The sequence below is a fragment of the Aspergillus nomiae genome (genome assembly GCF_001204775.2).
Source record: "Aspergillus nomiae NRRL 13137 chromosome Unknown contig00015, whole genome shotgun sequence".
In the NCBI taxonomy this organism is placed as follows: Eukaryota; Fungi; Ascomycota; class Eurotiomycetes; order Eurotiales; family Aspergillaceae; genus Aspergillus; species Aspergillus nomiae.
This window is the reverse complement of record NW_015378070.1, coordinates 181,469-198,345: the sequence shown is the minus strand read 5'-3', so window position 1 is coordinate 198,345 and position 16,877 is coordinate 181,469. Positions and strand designations below refer to the sequence as shown.

Genomic DNA, 16,877 nt, shown 5'->3' with positions numbered 1-16,877 from the left:
TTTCTTTTTTTCGCTAGGGAGAACCCAACAAGATTGTCGATCTAGCAGAAAAGTCACAACCGCTTTTACAGCGAACCAGCTGCCTTACTGAGTAGTTCATACATGAGTTTCTAACTGGTACGCTGAGGAAATGCTCGCTTTGGTTCTCGGATCAGTTCTGTCGGAGCGTCCAGTCCCAAAACAAGATATTGACCGCAACCTGGATATACTTCGTGGAATTTACAAGTAGACTGTAGCTACCCAGTGGAGTACATCGGAAAGTTAATATGCAATGCTCTTATCAGATGCCGTGAACTCGCACTTGCCACTGGAAGTAACCATGGGCTCTAGCCCCTAACAAGTACGAGGTCAAACTGCAGCTCAGATGTATTGGACTAAACACCTGAGAACCATGGTACTGTTCGATCTACTCATTGGCAACTTTGGGTGACATGACAGCAGCTCAAGCTCTGACCCAAAAGATGATGTCAGGGTGGCTCCGGATTCCAAACTCTCTTATAAAGAGCGGCTGCCCCAGATTTGGCTGCATACTGATCATAGCAGTGACCGCAATCATATATACATTGACCCATTACTGAACTACATCTCAACATGTACCAGCAAATTATTGGACGTTCCGGGCGACAGATCCATACTGTAGCCAAGAGAGTCGGGACAGTATGCCATGCTGCATCCTTTCTTATCGGCCTCTAACTGATGCACTAGCCTTAACAGAATGATAACTCCTCCAACCGAACGCAAATAAATCCATCTATGCTGCGCAAACAGGGCCCTGCCTGGGTTATCGCAGGGGGCGGAATGGCTGCCACATTGGAAGGTGTTTATCTGATGCTACGCTCGTTCCGGCGTCTGAGATACATCTAGTCCGACTCGCAAGGCTATATGGGGAATCAGGGACCATCGTGGTCAACTTCAAAAAATTGATGGCGAAATTACCACTACGAAACACTACATCTTCACTCCCTAAAGGTTGGCAGCGACACAGCGCCAACGTCATTTAACATTCGGAAAAAGCAAACGAAACACATAATAATCAGTACTGTACTGGACACTACATACAAATCGAACATGTTCCTATTCCTCCATCTATATGAGACGTGATAATCGTTGTGAAATTGTCACTACTTGGGGCTTTTACTCCTACACTAGGAGTTCTTGAATAACAATACCAGCAGCTAACACGACGGGAACTGCCAGGGTCATCAGTCTTAAGTCAGGCTGGCTAGAACTGGGAATACGTTAAAATCACTTTGAATATTCAGTAGACTCGCCGATTATTTCTGCGTCGCTTTTCCCTGACCCGTGACATGGAGTAATTCTGGACGGTTTTTGAATGCCCCGATGGTTCATAGCAAAGACGTGGTAGACACTAAGATATTTCGACATTCATCATTCACAGTGCACTGATATCCCTCAATGCTTGTGGACACAGAAATCCCATTCTTTTCATGGTGTACATATCAAGGGTTGTCTGTCTTTGACCATTAGGACATACCAGGCGACGTAGAAGGTTTCCATCCATGCTCCAGAAACAGTGCGATTTGCCTAAACAATCTGTGGGATCAGAATTTGTGCACAACAGGCTATATATCACACAAGGTATTGGCATAGCATGCCATCACGGGCGATCAATGTCCACCCCGGAAAGCCCATATACTGCCGGCTGCCGGTGATCCAGTCACTTATGAATACGATCGACAGATATGCCTGTTTAGAGCCGTTAGTTACGGCTAAAATGGTAGCCCTTCTGCCGCAGATCCAGGATAGCTGTGGGTTAAGCGAGCAGGCTATACTAATTGTAAACCTAAGATCAGAACTTTGCCAGGCTCTATTGATTGGTTGAATTCAGGCAGAATATAGGATCTGCATTCAACACGAGACAGGCCTGAATCATTCTCGGCATTTGGAAACGGGACCTTTGTCCGAGGCTCTCGCAGTTACGGAATGCTATTCTACATCTTGTACTATTCATATCATGGATCGGGGCCTAGAACTCGATATACAGCTCTGTGCCGTGTGGCGGAAGCATGGGGTCAAGCCATCTAGCCTTGGCTAAGTCTTATCTCCTCGGCAAGCGGGCAGGCGGCCTGTACAGTGTGCTTATATTGACTTTGTAATCTTTCACGCAGCGAGTCAGACACCAGATGCTGGTGGTTTGGCCCATGCTTGGGTCGAATGCTGATATGTTAACGCGAGCTTGGCGTGGGGCAGGCATGGAACTCTTGTCGAAAAGTGGAGCGAAACTAGAGCCGGGAGACTTCAGCATAGGGAATGCGGTCCGACAGACGATACCCACATCGCACTTGGCTTGGACCCTCCAGGGGCCAATAGGGGATACAACACGGCCACATGCGAGTCGAGACTATGCCGCTGGCAATAGACATCGGGCACTTGCCGGATAAATTGTGGGTGTCGATCTTTGACATGAAACAAAGGTCCGTCCGGCAATTTAATGGATATTGTTCCGAGAGCCCTAGGTATCCTGGAGCCACAAGGCTTGATTCATGAAACAATAAACTCTATTTTAGGCAGTTTCGTTGTTTCGGATAGACATGTAGAAGCTATGCGCTTGCTATAAAGGGGACTGCGTTTCCCAGCCATTGACAGTGGTCATCAAGCGCGATTCATCTGACTTGTCCATAACCACAGCAAAACAACACCATCATCATGGTTAGCTTCTCTTCTCTCCTCCTTGCGGTCTCCACCGTCTCCGGTGCTTTGGCTGCCCCGGGCGATAGCACTCTCGTTGAGCTGGCCAAGCGCGCCATCACCAGCTCCGAGACGGGCACCAACAACGGCTACTACTACTCCTTCTGGACCAACGGTGGTGGTGATGTCCAATACACCAATGGCAACGGCGGTCAATACAGCGTCCAGTGGACCAACTGTGACAACTTCGTCGCCGGAAAGGGCTGGAACCCCGGCAGCGCTAGGTATGATACGATACGACTGGAGAAGTGTGAGGAGACGGCAAAGACACTAACAGTAGCGTTTCACTAGGACTGTGACCTACAGCGGTGAGTGGGAGAGCAACAGCAACAGCTACGTCTCTCTCTACGGCTGGACCCAGAACCCCCTCGTGGAATACTACATCGTTGAGAAGTACGGCGACTACGATCCCTCCACCGGGGCTACCGAGCTCGGCACCGTCGAGAGCGACGGCGCCACCTACAAGATCTACCAGACTATGCGTGAGAATGCTCCTTCCATTGAGGGCACCTCAACTTTCCCTCAGTACTGGTCCGTCCGCCAGAGCGGCCGTGTTGGTGGCACCATCACTGCTCAGAACCACTTCGATGCCTGGGCCCAAGCTGGCTTGAAGCTGGGTCAGCACAACTACATGATCCTTGCTACCGAGGGTTACCAGAGCAGCGGGTCTGCCACCATCACTGTTGAGTAAATTGGGTCGTTTCCCGTTGTCGGATACCGGGGCGAGCTTGCCTATGTGGCGTGATGCGGCGTTGATCTTTTGTCTTCTGGGTTTAAATGGAATTCTCAATTTTCCATTCTGCTTGCCGACTGCTGGAGATGCAATGATTGGTGTTTCTTCCTGTTGTCGCCGTGTACATAGTCACATTTTCGCTAGTGAAACCCATACATTCACAGCCTAAGTGATTCCTGGGTAAAACCCCTTGCCGATTAGCGTAGGAATTAGCGCATCAGTCGCAGTTCGAATCCACCAAACGCGAGCGGAGAGCGGAAGACGGACACATTGCGCCTCCAAGCGAAGCGTTAATCATGCCGATCTTCTAGAGTAGAAGCAACCATATGCGACATGCCTTCCAATGGTATGGCTTTTCCACGATGATCAAGTCACCCGAGCATCGCCCTCACGGGCTGATATCGTCTTCAGGCGGCCCATGAGACGCAACTCGTCCATGCCTTCCAGCAGTAATTTTCAACAGGCTAGGCAGTGCCCAAAGCGCATGGCGGTTACAAAAGGCCCCCATCATCGGTGAGGAGGTCGAGCATTGACAGCCTTGCCATCACATACCTCGCACCATGGAGTTTCTCGAGCGATGGGTATACAACCCGGCGACGCCGGCAAAACGGACGCGCGACAAACCCATGAAGGTGCTTGCACTGGGCATGTCACGGTCGGGAACGGAGTCTCTCTCGCGTGCCCTTCGCATCCTTGGGTATGGTCATGTCTTCCACGGCTTCGAAATGTGGGAAAGCACGCCAATGCTATGGCGGTCGTGGACGATGCTCGGCCGACGGAAATGGGGCAACGCCGGCCCTGCTGATGGAACGCCAGGCATTACCAGGGAGGACTTTGACAACTTGCTCGGACATTGCGAAGCCATTACCGACCAACCTGCTTCCCTCTTTGCGCCGGAACTGATTGCCGCGTATCCCGAAGCCAAAGTCATTCTCAACCGCCGCGATGTCGACACCTGGTATCCCAGCCTCTGCACGGTGCTTCGTCCACTGACGACCGGAGTGTTTTATCACGTACTGCCCTGGTTCAATGCCGACCTGTATTGGGAGGCACAGTATGTTCAGGGCTGTTTGAAGCCTTTCTTCCACGGGTCTTGGGAACAGCACGGGAAATGGGTCTATGAGCAGCACAGTGCCACCATCAGGGGATCAGTCCCGTCGGATCGGTTTCTGGAATGGACTGTGCAGGATGGCTGGGAGCCTTTATGCCGGTGAGTTTGTGATCTGTCGTGTTTTGCGCAAATGCGACCGTAGCTGAGTGTCTGGGTTAGGTTCCTAGAGAAGGATGTCCCTGCAGAAGAATTCCCCGACGGCAATACCGTGGACAAGACTCTCGGTGCCCATGACAACAATGCAGACAAATGCGTCGCCGCCGCGGTCCGTAACCTTACTATCTCAATAGTCTGTGTTGGGGTTGCGGTCGCATATGGGTTGGGAGGTCATCGGGTCGATTGGCAGCGATGGGTTAACTCTCTCAACATCGCGAGCGTATAAACAACCCTACATAGCGTACAACCGCGGGAGTAACAGGACAAGTCAGACGTGGTAGAAGAGAAGGGAGGTTGAGAAAGGATATTTGCTGTTTTCCTACAATCTTGATGACGCCAACGAGCTCCATAATGACACCATCCCTTCAGCCTCCCTACAAAACACATCGTGGGGGTCACAGGCCCAGCTTCTCTATGTTTCTGTGCAGAAAAAGAAATATTCTTGTCGAGCTCAGATATTATTATTGGTAGTATTTTCCATTCTACAATCGTACAGAACTGTCTGATCCCAGTCGCACGCCTAGGGCTCCAAGCACAACCCTACATAGAACCGAGATTCTCTATGATTTCCGAGTTTGATCTGCATCATGACTGGACTTGACTAGTAATTATTTACAACATTAAAAGTGTGTAGGGGTCTAGGAGAGAATATGTAAATACAAGGCACAAGCACCAAGACATCATATTGGCAAACTTTGCAGCTCTTCCACCGAATTTGTTCCAGATGACCCGTGGAGCATGATACATAACTATCCAATGTAGTTCCACAAATTAATAACGAGGAGCAACCTAAAACACACTTGGGACGGTCTATAGTTGATCTAGCAACAAAATGGGTCTTGACAGATGGGAATGCCGTCAGCCACACCCGAAGGTATATATCCCGCTAATGAACTAACTTCCACCATCCGCCAGCATTCCTATAAACAACACCGAGCCCACTCAGATACCAATCAAGGAGTAGAATATGGGGTAGTAGATGGTAGATCAGCATGTCAACGCAACACTGGCCAGTCTAACTCGGGATGTCCGCACGGTATGGGGAAGTTCTCAGCATTCTCGGGGCGATGATCACCCGAAGTCCACCTGGGAACTCATCTAGTCTCAGGCAAAGGGTCGAATAGGATCATCAGTGAAGCACATTCCATGTGGGGACCCCGGAAAACCCCTCGGGGTAAAAGGCCACGGCCAGATAATCTGCACGGGGAGGCGTACGGAGTCCAAGCCTTTCGGCAGAGTATTAGATCCACGGAGCCCCGGTGGTGATGGGCCGAACGATTGCTTGTCCAAAGTGGATGTTATTGTTACTGTTAGACTCTACAGGCCCTACAGACGTTGCACTTCAAGGACAAGATGCAACTCTGGAAACATGACTTCAAAGGCAGGACGCTGATTATCGCCATCACTATGGCGTCATGCCAGGCGTTCTTGCTGTTGGGTTTTGATCAAGGTATGACTGAAACGGCTATACAAATCGTGAAATATACGACTGATGGTCGCAGGCGTCATGGCAGGGCTCGTCGGTGCGGACAACCGTTTCGGGAGGGACTTCAACAATCCCGACGCCAACATGCAGGGGAACATCACGGCCCTGTACGATATTGGTTGTGTGCTCGGATCCATTGTATCCTACTTCATCGGAGAACGAATGGGCCGTCGGATGATGCTGATGCTCGGTGGTTTTATCATGGTGATCGGTACAATCATTCTGGCCACTTCAGACACTGTCGCGCAGTTGATCGTCGGGCGTATCGTCACGGGGGTCGGCAATGGCATGAACTCTTCGACTGCACCAGTTTATCAGAGTGAATGCTCGCCCGCGTCGTACCGTGGTGCTCTATTGACCCTGCAGGGCACAGTGACCATCCTGGGAGTGGTGATTGCCTACTGGTACGTTACATCCCCCGATGTCCTCCATCTTTCTAGGATTGAATTCGCAAGACTGACTACAGACCTACAATAGGATGGACTACGGGACAAGCTTCACTGAGTCATCTTTCCAATGGCGTTTCCCGCTCTCCTTCCAAGCCGTCTTCGCCATCCTCCTCATCCTCCAGTCGTGGGATTACCCGAGACCCCCCGTTGGCTGGTCCAACACGACCGCCATGAAGAAGCCCGCGCCGTCGTTGCCGCGATCGAAGACCGTCCTCTGGATGACCCTCTCGTATCCAAGACTATTCTAGACATCCAAGTCGGCCTGGAAGAAGAGCAGAAGGGCGGGCCCTTCCGCTTCAAAGAGCTCTTCACCTGGGGCGAGGTACAGAACCTTCGCCGGCTGCTGATCACCATCACCATCGAATTGGGACAACAATTTACCGGCTCCAATATAATTAATTATTATGGTCCTGTAATGTTTCAAGAAACCATGGGGATGGACCGAAACCTGGCGATGATCCTGGGTGGCTGTATCCAGTGCACATATCTGGTCGGCTCGGCAATTCCGGTCTTCCTCATGGATCGGTTCGGGCGCCGGACGCTGTTGATCATCTGCTCCGCCGGTCTTTGTCTATGCTTTGTGATGGTGTCGATTCTCCTCTCGCTGAACCGAATGGATTGTGCGTACGGCGCGACGGCGTTTATCTTTATTTTCCAGATTTTCTACGGCGTGGGCTGGCTCCCGGTGCCGTGGTTCTATCCGGCTGAGATTAACACGACGCGCGTGAGAACGAGGATGCAAGCCATTGCGTCGGGGTGGAATTGGATGGCTGTGTTTGCGGTCGTCAAGATCACTCCAATTGCCTTTGGTAGGTTATAGCCCTGCCCTAATTTATTCTTTCGGAATGCACGCTGACAAGAGTAGACAACATCAAATGGAAGACGTTTGTGATCTTCGCCGTGTTGAACGCGGCGTTTATCCCCATGGTATACTTCTTTTATCCTGAGACGAAGGGGCTGGAGCTGGAGGATATTCCATTGCTATTCACTAAGGGTGGCATAACCGGTGGTGTATACAGTTCCAAAGGTGGACGCACAGTCATGCCTGGCCAGCATGCGCAGGAGAGTCGAGTGGATGAGAAGGTGGAAGGGGTGGCGCAGCAGGTGGAGGATGTGAACTAGACAGTGGATGCTATATACCTTGAGATATTGTCTATATACTACTTGGATAGACTGCATATATGATACGACTTTACGTTGCATGGAACTAATGTTTTAAGTATATATATGCTCGAGTGGGCGACCATATAGAAATCAAAGTTCTTGTGATATAAAGCCTCGTCTGATCAAAAGAAACACACTATGTATTATGATTTTATACTAATTCAACTAGTAAAACATAGCGATCGTCAAAGTACAAGCAAATACATCTGATCATGACAATCTCCCTCAAAGGCCATGCTGTCGTAACCAACAGCACTCCTCCCCTTTCCATACCAATGTACCTAACCTCCGAGATGCAGATTAGATCACATCTCATCGATCTTCGGATCCATCTTATCCGGCTGCAACATCCTCTCCAACTCCTCTCGTGAAGTAAGCTGTTGCATCTTCACTTCACCGCGGTCGGCTTTCACCTATCACAAATGATCAGCTCTATCACAGCCTATAGACCTTGGGGGATATACCGCTGCTTCACTCAGGGTAGCATGGAGCTCATCCCACGAGGGGGTGGGGACGCCGCGCTTTTCCGACAACGTGGGGGATTCAAAGTCATCTGGGAACGAGGCGGCGATGAAGACTGCTCTAGTTAGCTACCGAGGCTCTTGTCTGTTGTAAGTGGATTAGGTGGCGTGGCTGGACTGACATTCTTGGTTTTTGGAGCTGTATGCCTCCGGGTGAGCTTGGATTTGATATGCTCTTGTCAAGGCAGAGGTGCGGAGGAGAGGACGGGTGCGGACGATGGAGGTTCGTAGAACACTGAAGGACATGATGATTGCTGATACTTATGATGAATCGTTGGACTATGGATATTGAAAGAAATTGGCTAGGAGGAGTCATATGGCGTTTATAAAGGTGCACGTTGTGATGATGTCAGTGGCTAGAGGGTTACCGGATTGGGTAGTGGCAGCTCCAACCCTAGCTTCCGGATGTCGGATTCATAAGGTTGAGGGGTTGAGCGTCGACCATGGATCAGAGGCTCTTGTGACAGGTTCAGTAAGCAAGTCTGGACTCGTTCTATGTATACGGATCACGCCACGCGGAGTCCAGGTTTGGACCTTCAGTATAATCAACAATCATATCATTAAACCGGAAAAGCCGGAGTAACTAAACTGTACATTTGTTGTGCAACAGACATTTTGTTCTCACTCATAAATCTATACATTAATCGTACAATGACAGTGTCGCCGACCGTCAATATCGAGGTAGAGCATCCTTAGTTCAATCCCATGCAGCTGGCGTAGTAGGTAACCGTCGCGGGCCAGTCGGAGAAGATACCACGGACGCCGACCTTCTGCGCGAGCGCATCGACAATGCGGTACATGTCGCCATCCTTGCCAATCGCGGACGCAAACGATTGCACATAGTAGTCGCTTTCCGCAGCTGCCTGCGCCAGGGGAGGGAATCGCTCGAGAGACCAGGTGATGATGTCGAAACCGGCTTCCTTGGCGGCCACGGCATACTCAGAGGGCACGAGCTCGCCATCCTCGGTAGCGTTCAACAGCGCATAGATAGCGGGGGCCATGATCTTGACGCCCTTCTCGGCGAGCTCGGGGAGACTGGCAACAGCAGCCTTGTAACCCTCGGGGGTGTCAGTGCGTTCATCGAGATAAATGGCCTGCTTGCCGAAAGCGGGTTCATGTTGAAGCCAGTAGAAGATGTCCTTATCCAGGAAAGACTGAGGCCACACCCGGGATGGGTTGATGTGGTAGCGCTTGTAATCGTTGATGAGCTGCTGAGCGTACATCTCCTGGGTGTAGTTACCCTGGAACGGCATGGGCACCTGGGGAGTCTTCAATTCCGGCGAGAACTGCAGGCCCAGGGACTCGATCAGCTCAATGTACTCATGGTGTGCCACGGGGGTGCCGCAGGTATCATAGAGCTCCGTGCGCCAGGCCGGACCACCATATTGGTACTCCTCGGGGGTGGTGGCCGACGAGTTGCTGGAATCCATCTTGGCACAGAGCGATTTGAACTCCGCCAAGGTGATGTCGGATGTGCAGCACTTGGCTTTGGCTGGGGTGCTATCCGTGGCCGGCTGGAAGGGAACCGTGCACTTGGCAGCCAGCTCCGGGATGGTCAGGATGTTGGTGGTGGTATGGAGATCACACTGGGAGTGACGACAAACGAGCTCTCGGTCCTTAGTGAACGCGACGTCACACTCAACAATGCCAGCGCCCATGCGAGCAGCAGCCTTCATACCCTGGCGGCTGTGTTCGGGGATTTGCAGCGGGCCACCGCGATGGGCGATGGAGAATTGGGGAGCATGGCGAATGGGCTTCTCTGCGCAGGACTCCAGTTTGCTTTTCAAAGGGCCCTCGTCCATATCATCAACAAGGAAATACGGCCGGGGGCCGACCTGGATGTTGGTGACATTGGGCTTGTGAGAGGGAGCACCGCGACGACTGAAGGATGGTGCAGCAGCCACCACGCCAGCCGTGACTAGCAAAGAAGTAAGATGCATGATGTCAATCTAGCAAGCGTAACGGAGAAGCATCCACCAGCTGAAGAGCACAACGAGAGGGACGATTATTCTGTGCAAGGAACCATGCTCCTATTTATCCTCGGGCTGGGGGCCTCTGTCGGCCCGGTTCGTCGAGGTTGGAGCATATCACCATTCCGTCCCTTGCTTCGTATATCAGATGCAGGCCCCACTCGGATTCTCCGCGTGCCGGAACGACGATCTCTCACACGTTCGGACGATACTTTGGATTCCCTTGGCAACTTGGCGACATCTTGGCTACAGGAACAATAAAAACACGTGGTTGGCCGTTCTGCAGCACATGTCGCGTGCGCGCAACATGATTTGAAGCTTGCTGCAGATTACTCTCAGTGCATTTTCAGCCGTTGTATGACCTTTCCTCTGGGATACTGGGGGAGGCACTGACTGTGGCCACAGGTTCCACGAAATAATCGACGGTCCAATGGCATCTTGGCCCCACCAAAGGATCTTTTCACGAGCTTTTCTTTCATGTAAAACAAACCCAAAATCTCACGAGAAGGAAACAATCCCGCGTCCGAAGGATATTGGGCAATGACGATGACTGCATACGATGTGGATACCCCCGACATTGGCTAACAGAAACTGCGGGGAGTTTCAAAGGAAAACGCTTTCCATGGGGAAAGCCAAGAAAAATCCCAGAAAAGGGAGCTCCTTGCGATTACTCAGGCACAATGATAACAAACCCATGAACTGCCGACAAGCTGTAATAAGTCAAGACTACCAAGAAAGGGGGGCGCAGAGTGAATCCCTATGACGGCAATCGCCGCACATGTTTCCCTAAGCTTTTGTAGCTGCGATACTAGTCACCACTTCATCACGCCGGCTTATGGTCCGGCCGGTTCTCCTTCGGTGGATGCTCGATAAGACGAGATGCCTGCATCATCCGCACATGCGTAATTATGCAACTAAAGCCGCTGTGTCACTCCGTCGGTCAATGTCCGGGGAAGCAATGACGAAAGTAACCGCATCGGCATTGGATCAGATAGAAGCATGGTGGGCATATCTCCATAGTCCGCGAGATGCGGAGTTGCTACCAGCAAGATCAAAATACCGGTTTTGGAAGGTCACTGGCAAGCCAAGTGGACCTTTTAGTGAATACCAAGCTCCATGAGTGAATAAGAGCCATTGTATGTTGGACCCGACAGTGGGGTGGTGGCGTTTGAGGTTGGCCTAGGTAATCCTCCTCATGCCCATGGCTGTGATCCGAGATCCCTGGTTCGGGAGAACTTGCTCCCATTGTTCCTGAACCAAGAAGCCCATTCAATCAACCCGCCCTAGCCCGTGTTATTCTGCAAAAGGATTGCAAGTCCATTTCTACGAAACAATTTTTGTGGCGGCATTGGACATCCGGAATTGACTCAATCGTCGGTCGGTGAAGAGAGGCTGGGCCGAACATTTGTTCGGCCTTGACTTAGCAGCAGCCTATCTTGCATAGGTGGACCCTCATCGCGGACCGAATCAACGAAAATGCTGATCTTTAACTGCTCTGGAAAAAGATTTTAATCCCGCATTTTCCAACGGTGGGGATTAAGCGCGCTGGTCGATGTAACCTTAATGAAAAACGAAGCCGAGGTGTTTTGCGTTTATCTAATAAAGCCCCACCATCATTCGCGCCAACCCGATACTGTCTTTTGTTGCCTGGAGGAAGTCGAAGTTGTCGGTGTCGTCGATGTCGCCGTTGAGGAGATTCAGTATTCGTCTACCCAGAGGGGAAGGCGGTCATTCAGACTCTGCCACCCGAGACTGTGGGCGGTGAAGGGATGCAGCAGTACTGTACTCATGCGAAAGCCACAGGAGACACTGAAGCTTAGGAGGTTCTTGGAACAATAAATATGTATCCGGAAATCAATACAGGTTTAAATAGTTCTTCCAGAAAGATTAGCAATAAGCCATTATCTGTGTCAAAGTTTATATATACTACTAATCTATTTAAAGGTCAAGAAATAAATACAAATTGCTCACGGGAGAAATATGTTATTCAGATTGAAGAACTCAACCCCAGAGGAAATATTTATACGATAAAGGCATAAAGAGCTTGTGGAATATTCCTGGTAAAGCACCAGATACTGACCATAAAATATGCCAGGAGTGCCCGAGTGATAACATTTCCAACTTGGGGATAGTGTTCCTCGTATCCAATCTCGCTTCTTTGAACATGAGTGCTTGGGTTTGAGCCAAGGGGCGCTAAGGCGGTCCTGTCATTCAGACATGGCCGTGCCCTGGCCAGCTAAGGGAAGCTGCTGCAATAGTGTTACCATCCGCCGTGCTACAACTGTTGATCAGGGATTTTGGCCCTGATATGCTCAACCGACAAATTACACAGAAAAGTATACAGAGGTACACTATATTCTCAGGAGATTTGAGCAGTGATGGGGGTTACAGGCGGTCACCTGTTCTCAAGAACAAGTCACCAACATTACAGGATTGACCTGGCCGACCAGTGGGCACAGATCATAGCCCAGGTTAGATAGCACCGGTCAAATGAGAAATTAAACCCCAGTGTCTTAATATATGACGGAGCGGACGCTGGCAATGAATAAAGATTGCTCCAGCGCTAATGCAGATTGCTAACAGTGTATACTCCAGTCGCAATAAACGCAGCTTCGGGTATAGTCACTGACGGCTCGCTGGTAATTCTACAGGTCTTTGTGAATGTATCGGCTTGCCATCGGCTTCATGGCGGTATTCCTGTGGTCGTGCCTCAACACCTAGTAACTCTGCAGGGGATACTCCAGGAGTGGGATTCTGTTGCCGGCGATGCCGTTTGAGTAGGTATGCGGCCCCTCCCAGTACGATTGCGACCACAGCTACGACACCGACCACTATGCCAGCAATGGCACCACCGGATAAGGATGGCGAAGAGGAGTTGGGACCTAATGAGGAGGTAGTCACGGCAGTTGTTTTGCTGGGGGTAGATATCGAGGTGGAGGGTGTGGAGGGTGTGGAGGATGTGGAGGATGCGGAGGTAGCAGGAAGCAATGACTGTGGATCAAAAGCCCAGGTGGTCGCGGACGGGGCTTCAGCGCTCAAGGAGGAGTATGTGTCTTTGAGCGCCTGGCTGCTTATGTTTCCGAGCGGGCTGCGTTCGTTGTTCCAACAGATATTAACCTGATTGTCCGCCTCGGTACACGACTCTCTGTATCCTCTGTCAGAATGCTTATCATCAAGAGTGGAGGCGGAAATGGGAAGAGAGACAAACGTTTCATAAAGACAACACCATGTGCGATCCCCATTGCGACAAAAACGTGTGCTGTTATTATTGGCGCACTCGGATGTTATTGACCAGCAGACATTACCAAGACTATCATTATAGTCGCAACAGTATAGTTTCCCTGTCGTCGGCTCACGAGCACAAGCATTGGGGGGCTGACATTGCAAATGATTGAATGTTGGGCATGTATAGCTGGTCAGATTCGAGGTGAAGTAATAGTCACTGTAGTGGGTCATATCGGTGGTGGAATGAATATCAGCGGAGGGAAAGTTAGCTAAAGAATACTAGTTACTGATTGACAGGGGAAGCTGAGGCTTTAATGTGAAGGGAATTGCAACATAGCCTCTGCGCCAAGCTTGCAGATCTTTTGGGGGCCAGGTTGGCTCCTGTAGAGAAGAGCGATGCCGTATACAACCGACTCCTCCAAGCCTATCAAGGCTGATCTTGGTATTTCCGCTCGGAGCAACATCTGCATGATAACCTCTTAACTATTGGACTGAGCATGGGGCGAAACGCGAAAGCAGTATAGCACCACTCACTGCCATTTCATATGTGCACTAACAACGCTATGGGCCTCTTGGCCTTGACCCTGGAGGTTTAGCGCCACAGTTAGCCCTCCAGCGCTGGAAAAATGTGGTTTAATTGGCCTGTCACCTTCTCCGGAAGTAGTCCAAGGCCGGGGTGTGGCTTATGGGATTAGCGGCGGTGGAAGTTGGTGGTAATCTAGCGGTTATAGTCTAGTTGTCCTGTGGACTCGTTTATAGGCTAGTCATGGCCAGTTTAATTAGCTATTTACCCCAGACAGGGACCTTCTAGACCCCTGAACTCCCAGAAGGAATCTATTATACTTTTCAGTAGTCATTCCTCGAGCCTATCCACTTCACCGGGTAGGGCCGGTTTATAACATGGGCTTTCCAGTAGTCCCCCACCACTCAAGGATGTGATAGCCCCAGGCATGGGATGATAGTTAGGTTTAAAGCAGGATGCATTCCCTGGGTGCTTACATTTGTTCCACAGCAGGATATATGGTCGTTGTCCCCTTCCTGTCATCTTTATGTTTTCATGACTTAATACGTGCCTTGCAAAGTCTGTGTTGCTTTTCGCATGACTCGCGATGTCCTGTCCTTCTACTGTCTCTAGGGATAGAGATTCATAGTCCAGTATTTGACCATGAGCAAGCTTCACACAATTTCCAGATTGTTCATTGACTCGACTCAGGCCGCTGTACTTGAACTATCTATACGAATTTGATCCTGAAATGAAGGGCGTAATAGCTCTCTAGATGGTCAAAACCAGGGACAAAAGGACTCTTTATACCACGTAAAGCATAGGTCCCATGCGCTAGACCTACCTAGGAAGGCGCGTGCGGGGTTTTATGACAATCTCTGGGGAAGAGAAGTTTTGCTTAAAACTGCAATCTCGTCGCCACCTATGTATACTGCAGAAGGTTTATCAATTCAATCCAGAACCAACAAATGGATACCAATCTTCCAGTCAAGAAGCTCGCACTCAACCCGCCTCCTCTCTGCGAGTTGAGCCAAGTCATTGGTGAGCGATTGAGCCGGAATTTTGGTCATGTCGTGGCCAATGTTGTTCCCTGTCCCGATCTGCGTCAGCCACCCTTCTATCTAGCTGGTGAAGGCCTTTGTGGAAGCGAATGTATTGCAGATGTCGGTGGACCTCCACACCTACGGCCCTGTCCACGCCTGGACAAGAAGTACTCGCTGCCCACCATTATGCGAATGATCGAAACCCGGCAGCGAAGCTTTGTTTTGGGTGCAGCCGCTGGTCCATTTCACGTAGTCGGGCAGAATTCCGAACTCATGCCAAATTTGGCACGCGGGCATGATGGCGAGTGGCTAAACGAGACGCACTACGCAAAGGTCAATGAAGAGGGACAATGCCATCTGGCCAAGGTGCCCGACGACTCCAAAGATTTCGGCTTGATGGCCAACCTGTTCGCTTCCGAAGGCCTACCAGGAGACGTCATTCATATTCGGGCGAAGGGCCGAACAGGCGGCCTGAACTTCACGGAAGCCATCCAACACGCACTGAAAACCGAATACGGCGCGCAGCCGATCAGCATCGGCGGCGTCTTCCTCGTTCGTAGTGGGAAGACCAAGCTCCATGTCATGACTGACTTTAGTCGCGATCCTTGTCCCGGTCCTGATCACGAATGGTTCAAGTTTTATGACTCGTCGGCGCCGTTGATCTGTCTCACAGTATTCCACTCGGTGGACTCGGAGAGCTGGGATTTACGGATGGAGCACACACATTGCTTCTCGACACATGGGATGGGTGGGCATTACCACTACGATACGACGGCCGAAGAAGTCGAATATGAAGCCTGGTTGAACACCGCTAAATTGCTTTATAGGATTGACCAGCCCGGGCAGTGACCTCAGCTTGGGGTATGTATGTACATAGCTTGCTTTGTAAATCAGAATAGACCGTTCACTTCAAGATATGATATGCTTCCAATGGCGGAACAGATAGAGAACGCGCATAGTGACAGGTTGGAAAAGGGCGGTGGATTTCGATTCCCTGTTATAAAATATGCGAATGTACTCGGATTTAGGCCTCCAGAGAGCTTATCTCCGGCCATCGCTATGGACTTAAGACTATCTTACCTCCGACGATGCCCCTCAGGTGGCATCTTCGTCATCACTCGTTTTTATATAGATAAGCCTTGTCGCCAAGCCTTGTCCCACTTCAAACACTGCAGTATCTATCATCTATTATCCACCATGCCTGAGAACCGAAGCGTCAAGGCCGCCCTCGCATTGATCGACCAGGACCCAACTAAGATACTTGGCCTGACAGTGGGGCCTCACACAAATGTGAAACCAGGCCAATATATCCCTAAAGCTGGTATAATCACCTGGTCATGCAGAGAATCCATAGGACCAACTAACAATGTAAACCTAAGACGCCCAATCCCACCCGACACTCTCCTTCGAAGTTCCCTCCCCATCAGCAACGTACATGGTCGTTAGCCTTGACATTGATGCCCCGTTCCCCTCCTTCGGCGTGCTCGGACCTATCCTCCACTGGATCCAGCCGGGACTCAAAGCCAGCAATGGCCAGCTGGAAGTGACCAAGCCCTTTGTCGCGAACTATATCGGACCTGCGCCGCCACCAGGTAGCTCGCCGCATCGGTATGTCTTCTTTCTGTATGAACAGCCCGAGAAATTCGATGGAAAGAAATATGCACCGCCGGATGGTCAGAACTTGAGTAATTGGTATCGCATGCGGTATGACCTTGATGCGTGGGAGAAGGAGATTGGTCTCGGTCCGGTATTGGCGGTTAATTATTTTACCAGTAATTAGAGGAGGTTCTACAAGTCGCTTCAATTAT

At 50.6% G+C, this 16,877-nt stretch overlaps 6 protein-coding genes across 6 annotated transcripts; 4 read left to right on the top strand and 2 right to left on the bottom strand.

Moving 5' to 3' along the window:
* Positions 1-2,667: 2,667 nt before the first annotated feature.
* ANOM_001489 (glycoside hydrolase family 11 protein) lies at positions 2,668-3,400 on the top strand (the record flags this gene model as incomplete). The annotated part of the gene is made up of 2 exons (XM_015546746.1): positions 2,668-2,933; positions 3,001-3,400. 2 exons carry the CDS (start codon positions 2,668-2,670, stop codon positions 3,398-3,400), a joined length of 666 nt encoding a protein of 221 aa, XP_015411268.1.
* A 602-nt stretch (positions 3,401-4,002) lies between these two features.
* On the top strand, positions 4,003-7,766 carry ANOM_001488 (uncharacterized protein; the record flags this gene model as incomplete). The annotated part of the gene is made up of 6 exons (XM_015546745.1): positions 4,003-4,652; positions 4,713-4,818; positions 6,033-6,159; positions 6,212-6,599; positions 6,738-7,453; positions 7,510-7,766. The coding sequence occupies 6 exons, from the start codon at positions 4,003-4,005 to the stop codon at positions 7,764-7,766; spliced, it is 2,244 nt and encodes a 747-aa protein (XP_015411267.1).
* A 347-nt stretch (positions 7,767-8,113) lies between these two features.
* On the bottom strand, positions 8,114-8,575 carry ANOM_001487 (uncharacterized protein; the record flags this gene model as incomplete). The annotated part of the gene is made up of 3 exons (XM_015546744.1): positions 8,114-8,221; positions 8,273-8,385; positions 8,452-8,575. The coding sequence occupies 3 exons, from the start codon at positions 8,573-8,575 to the stop codon at positions 8,114-8,116; spliced, it is 345 nt and encodes a 114-aa protein (XP_015411272.1).
* A 446-nt stretch (positions 8,576-9,021) lies between these two features.
* Positions 9,022-10,269, bottom strand: ANOM_001486 (glycerophosphodiester phosphodiesterase family protein; the record flags this gene model as incomplete). Its single annotated transcript, XM_015546743.1, has 1 exon — positions 9,022-10,269. The coding sequence occupies one exon, from the start codon at positions 10,267-10,269 to the stop codon at positions 9,022-9,024; it is 1,248 nt and encodes a 415-aa protein (XP_015411271.1).
* Positions 10,270-14,994: 4,725 nt separating this feature from the next.
* ANOM_001485 (PTD012 family protein) lies at positions 14,995-15,918 on the top strand (the record flags this gene model as incomplete). The annotated part of the gene is made up of 1 exon (XM_015546742.1): positions 14,995-15,918. The coding sequence occupies one exon, from the start codon at positions 14,995-14,997 to the stop codon at positions 15,916-15,918; it is 924 nt and encodes a 307-aa protein (XP_015411270.1).
* Positions 15,919-16,266: 348 nt separating this feature from the next.
* ANOM_001484 (YbhB/YbcL family Raf kinase inhibitor-like protein) lies at positions 16,267-16,849 on the top strand (the record flags this gene model as incomplete). The annotated part of the gene is made up of 2 exons (XM_015546741.1): positions 16,267-16,390; positions 16,449-16,849. 2 exons carry the CDS (start codon positions 16,267-16,269, stop codon positions 16,847-16,849), a joined length of 525 nt encoding a protein of 174 aa, XP_015411269.1.
* Positions 16,850-16,877: the final 28 nt, after the last annotated feature.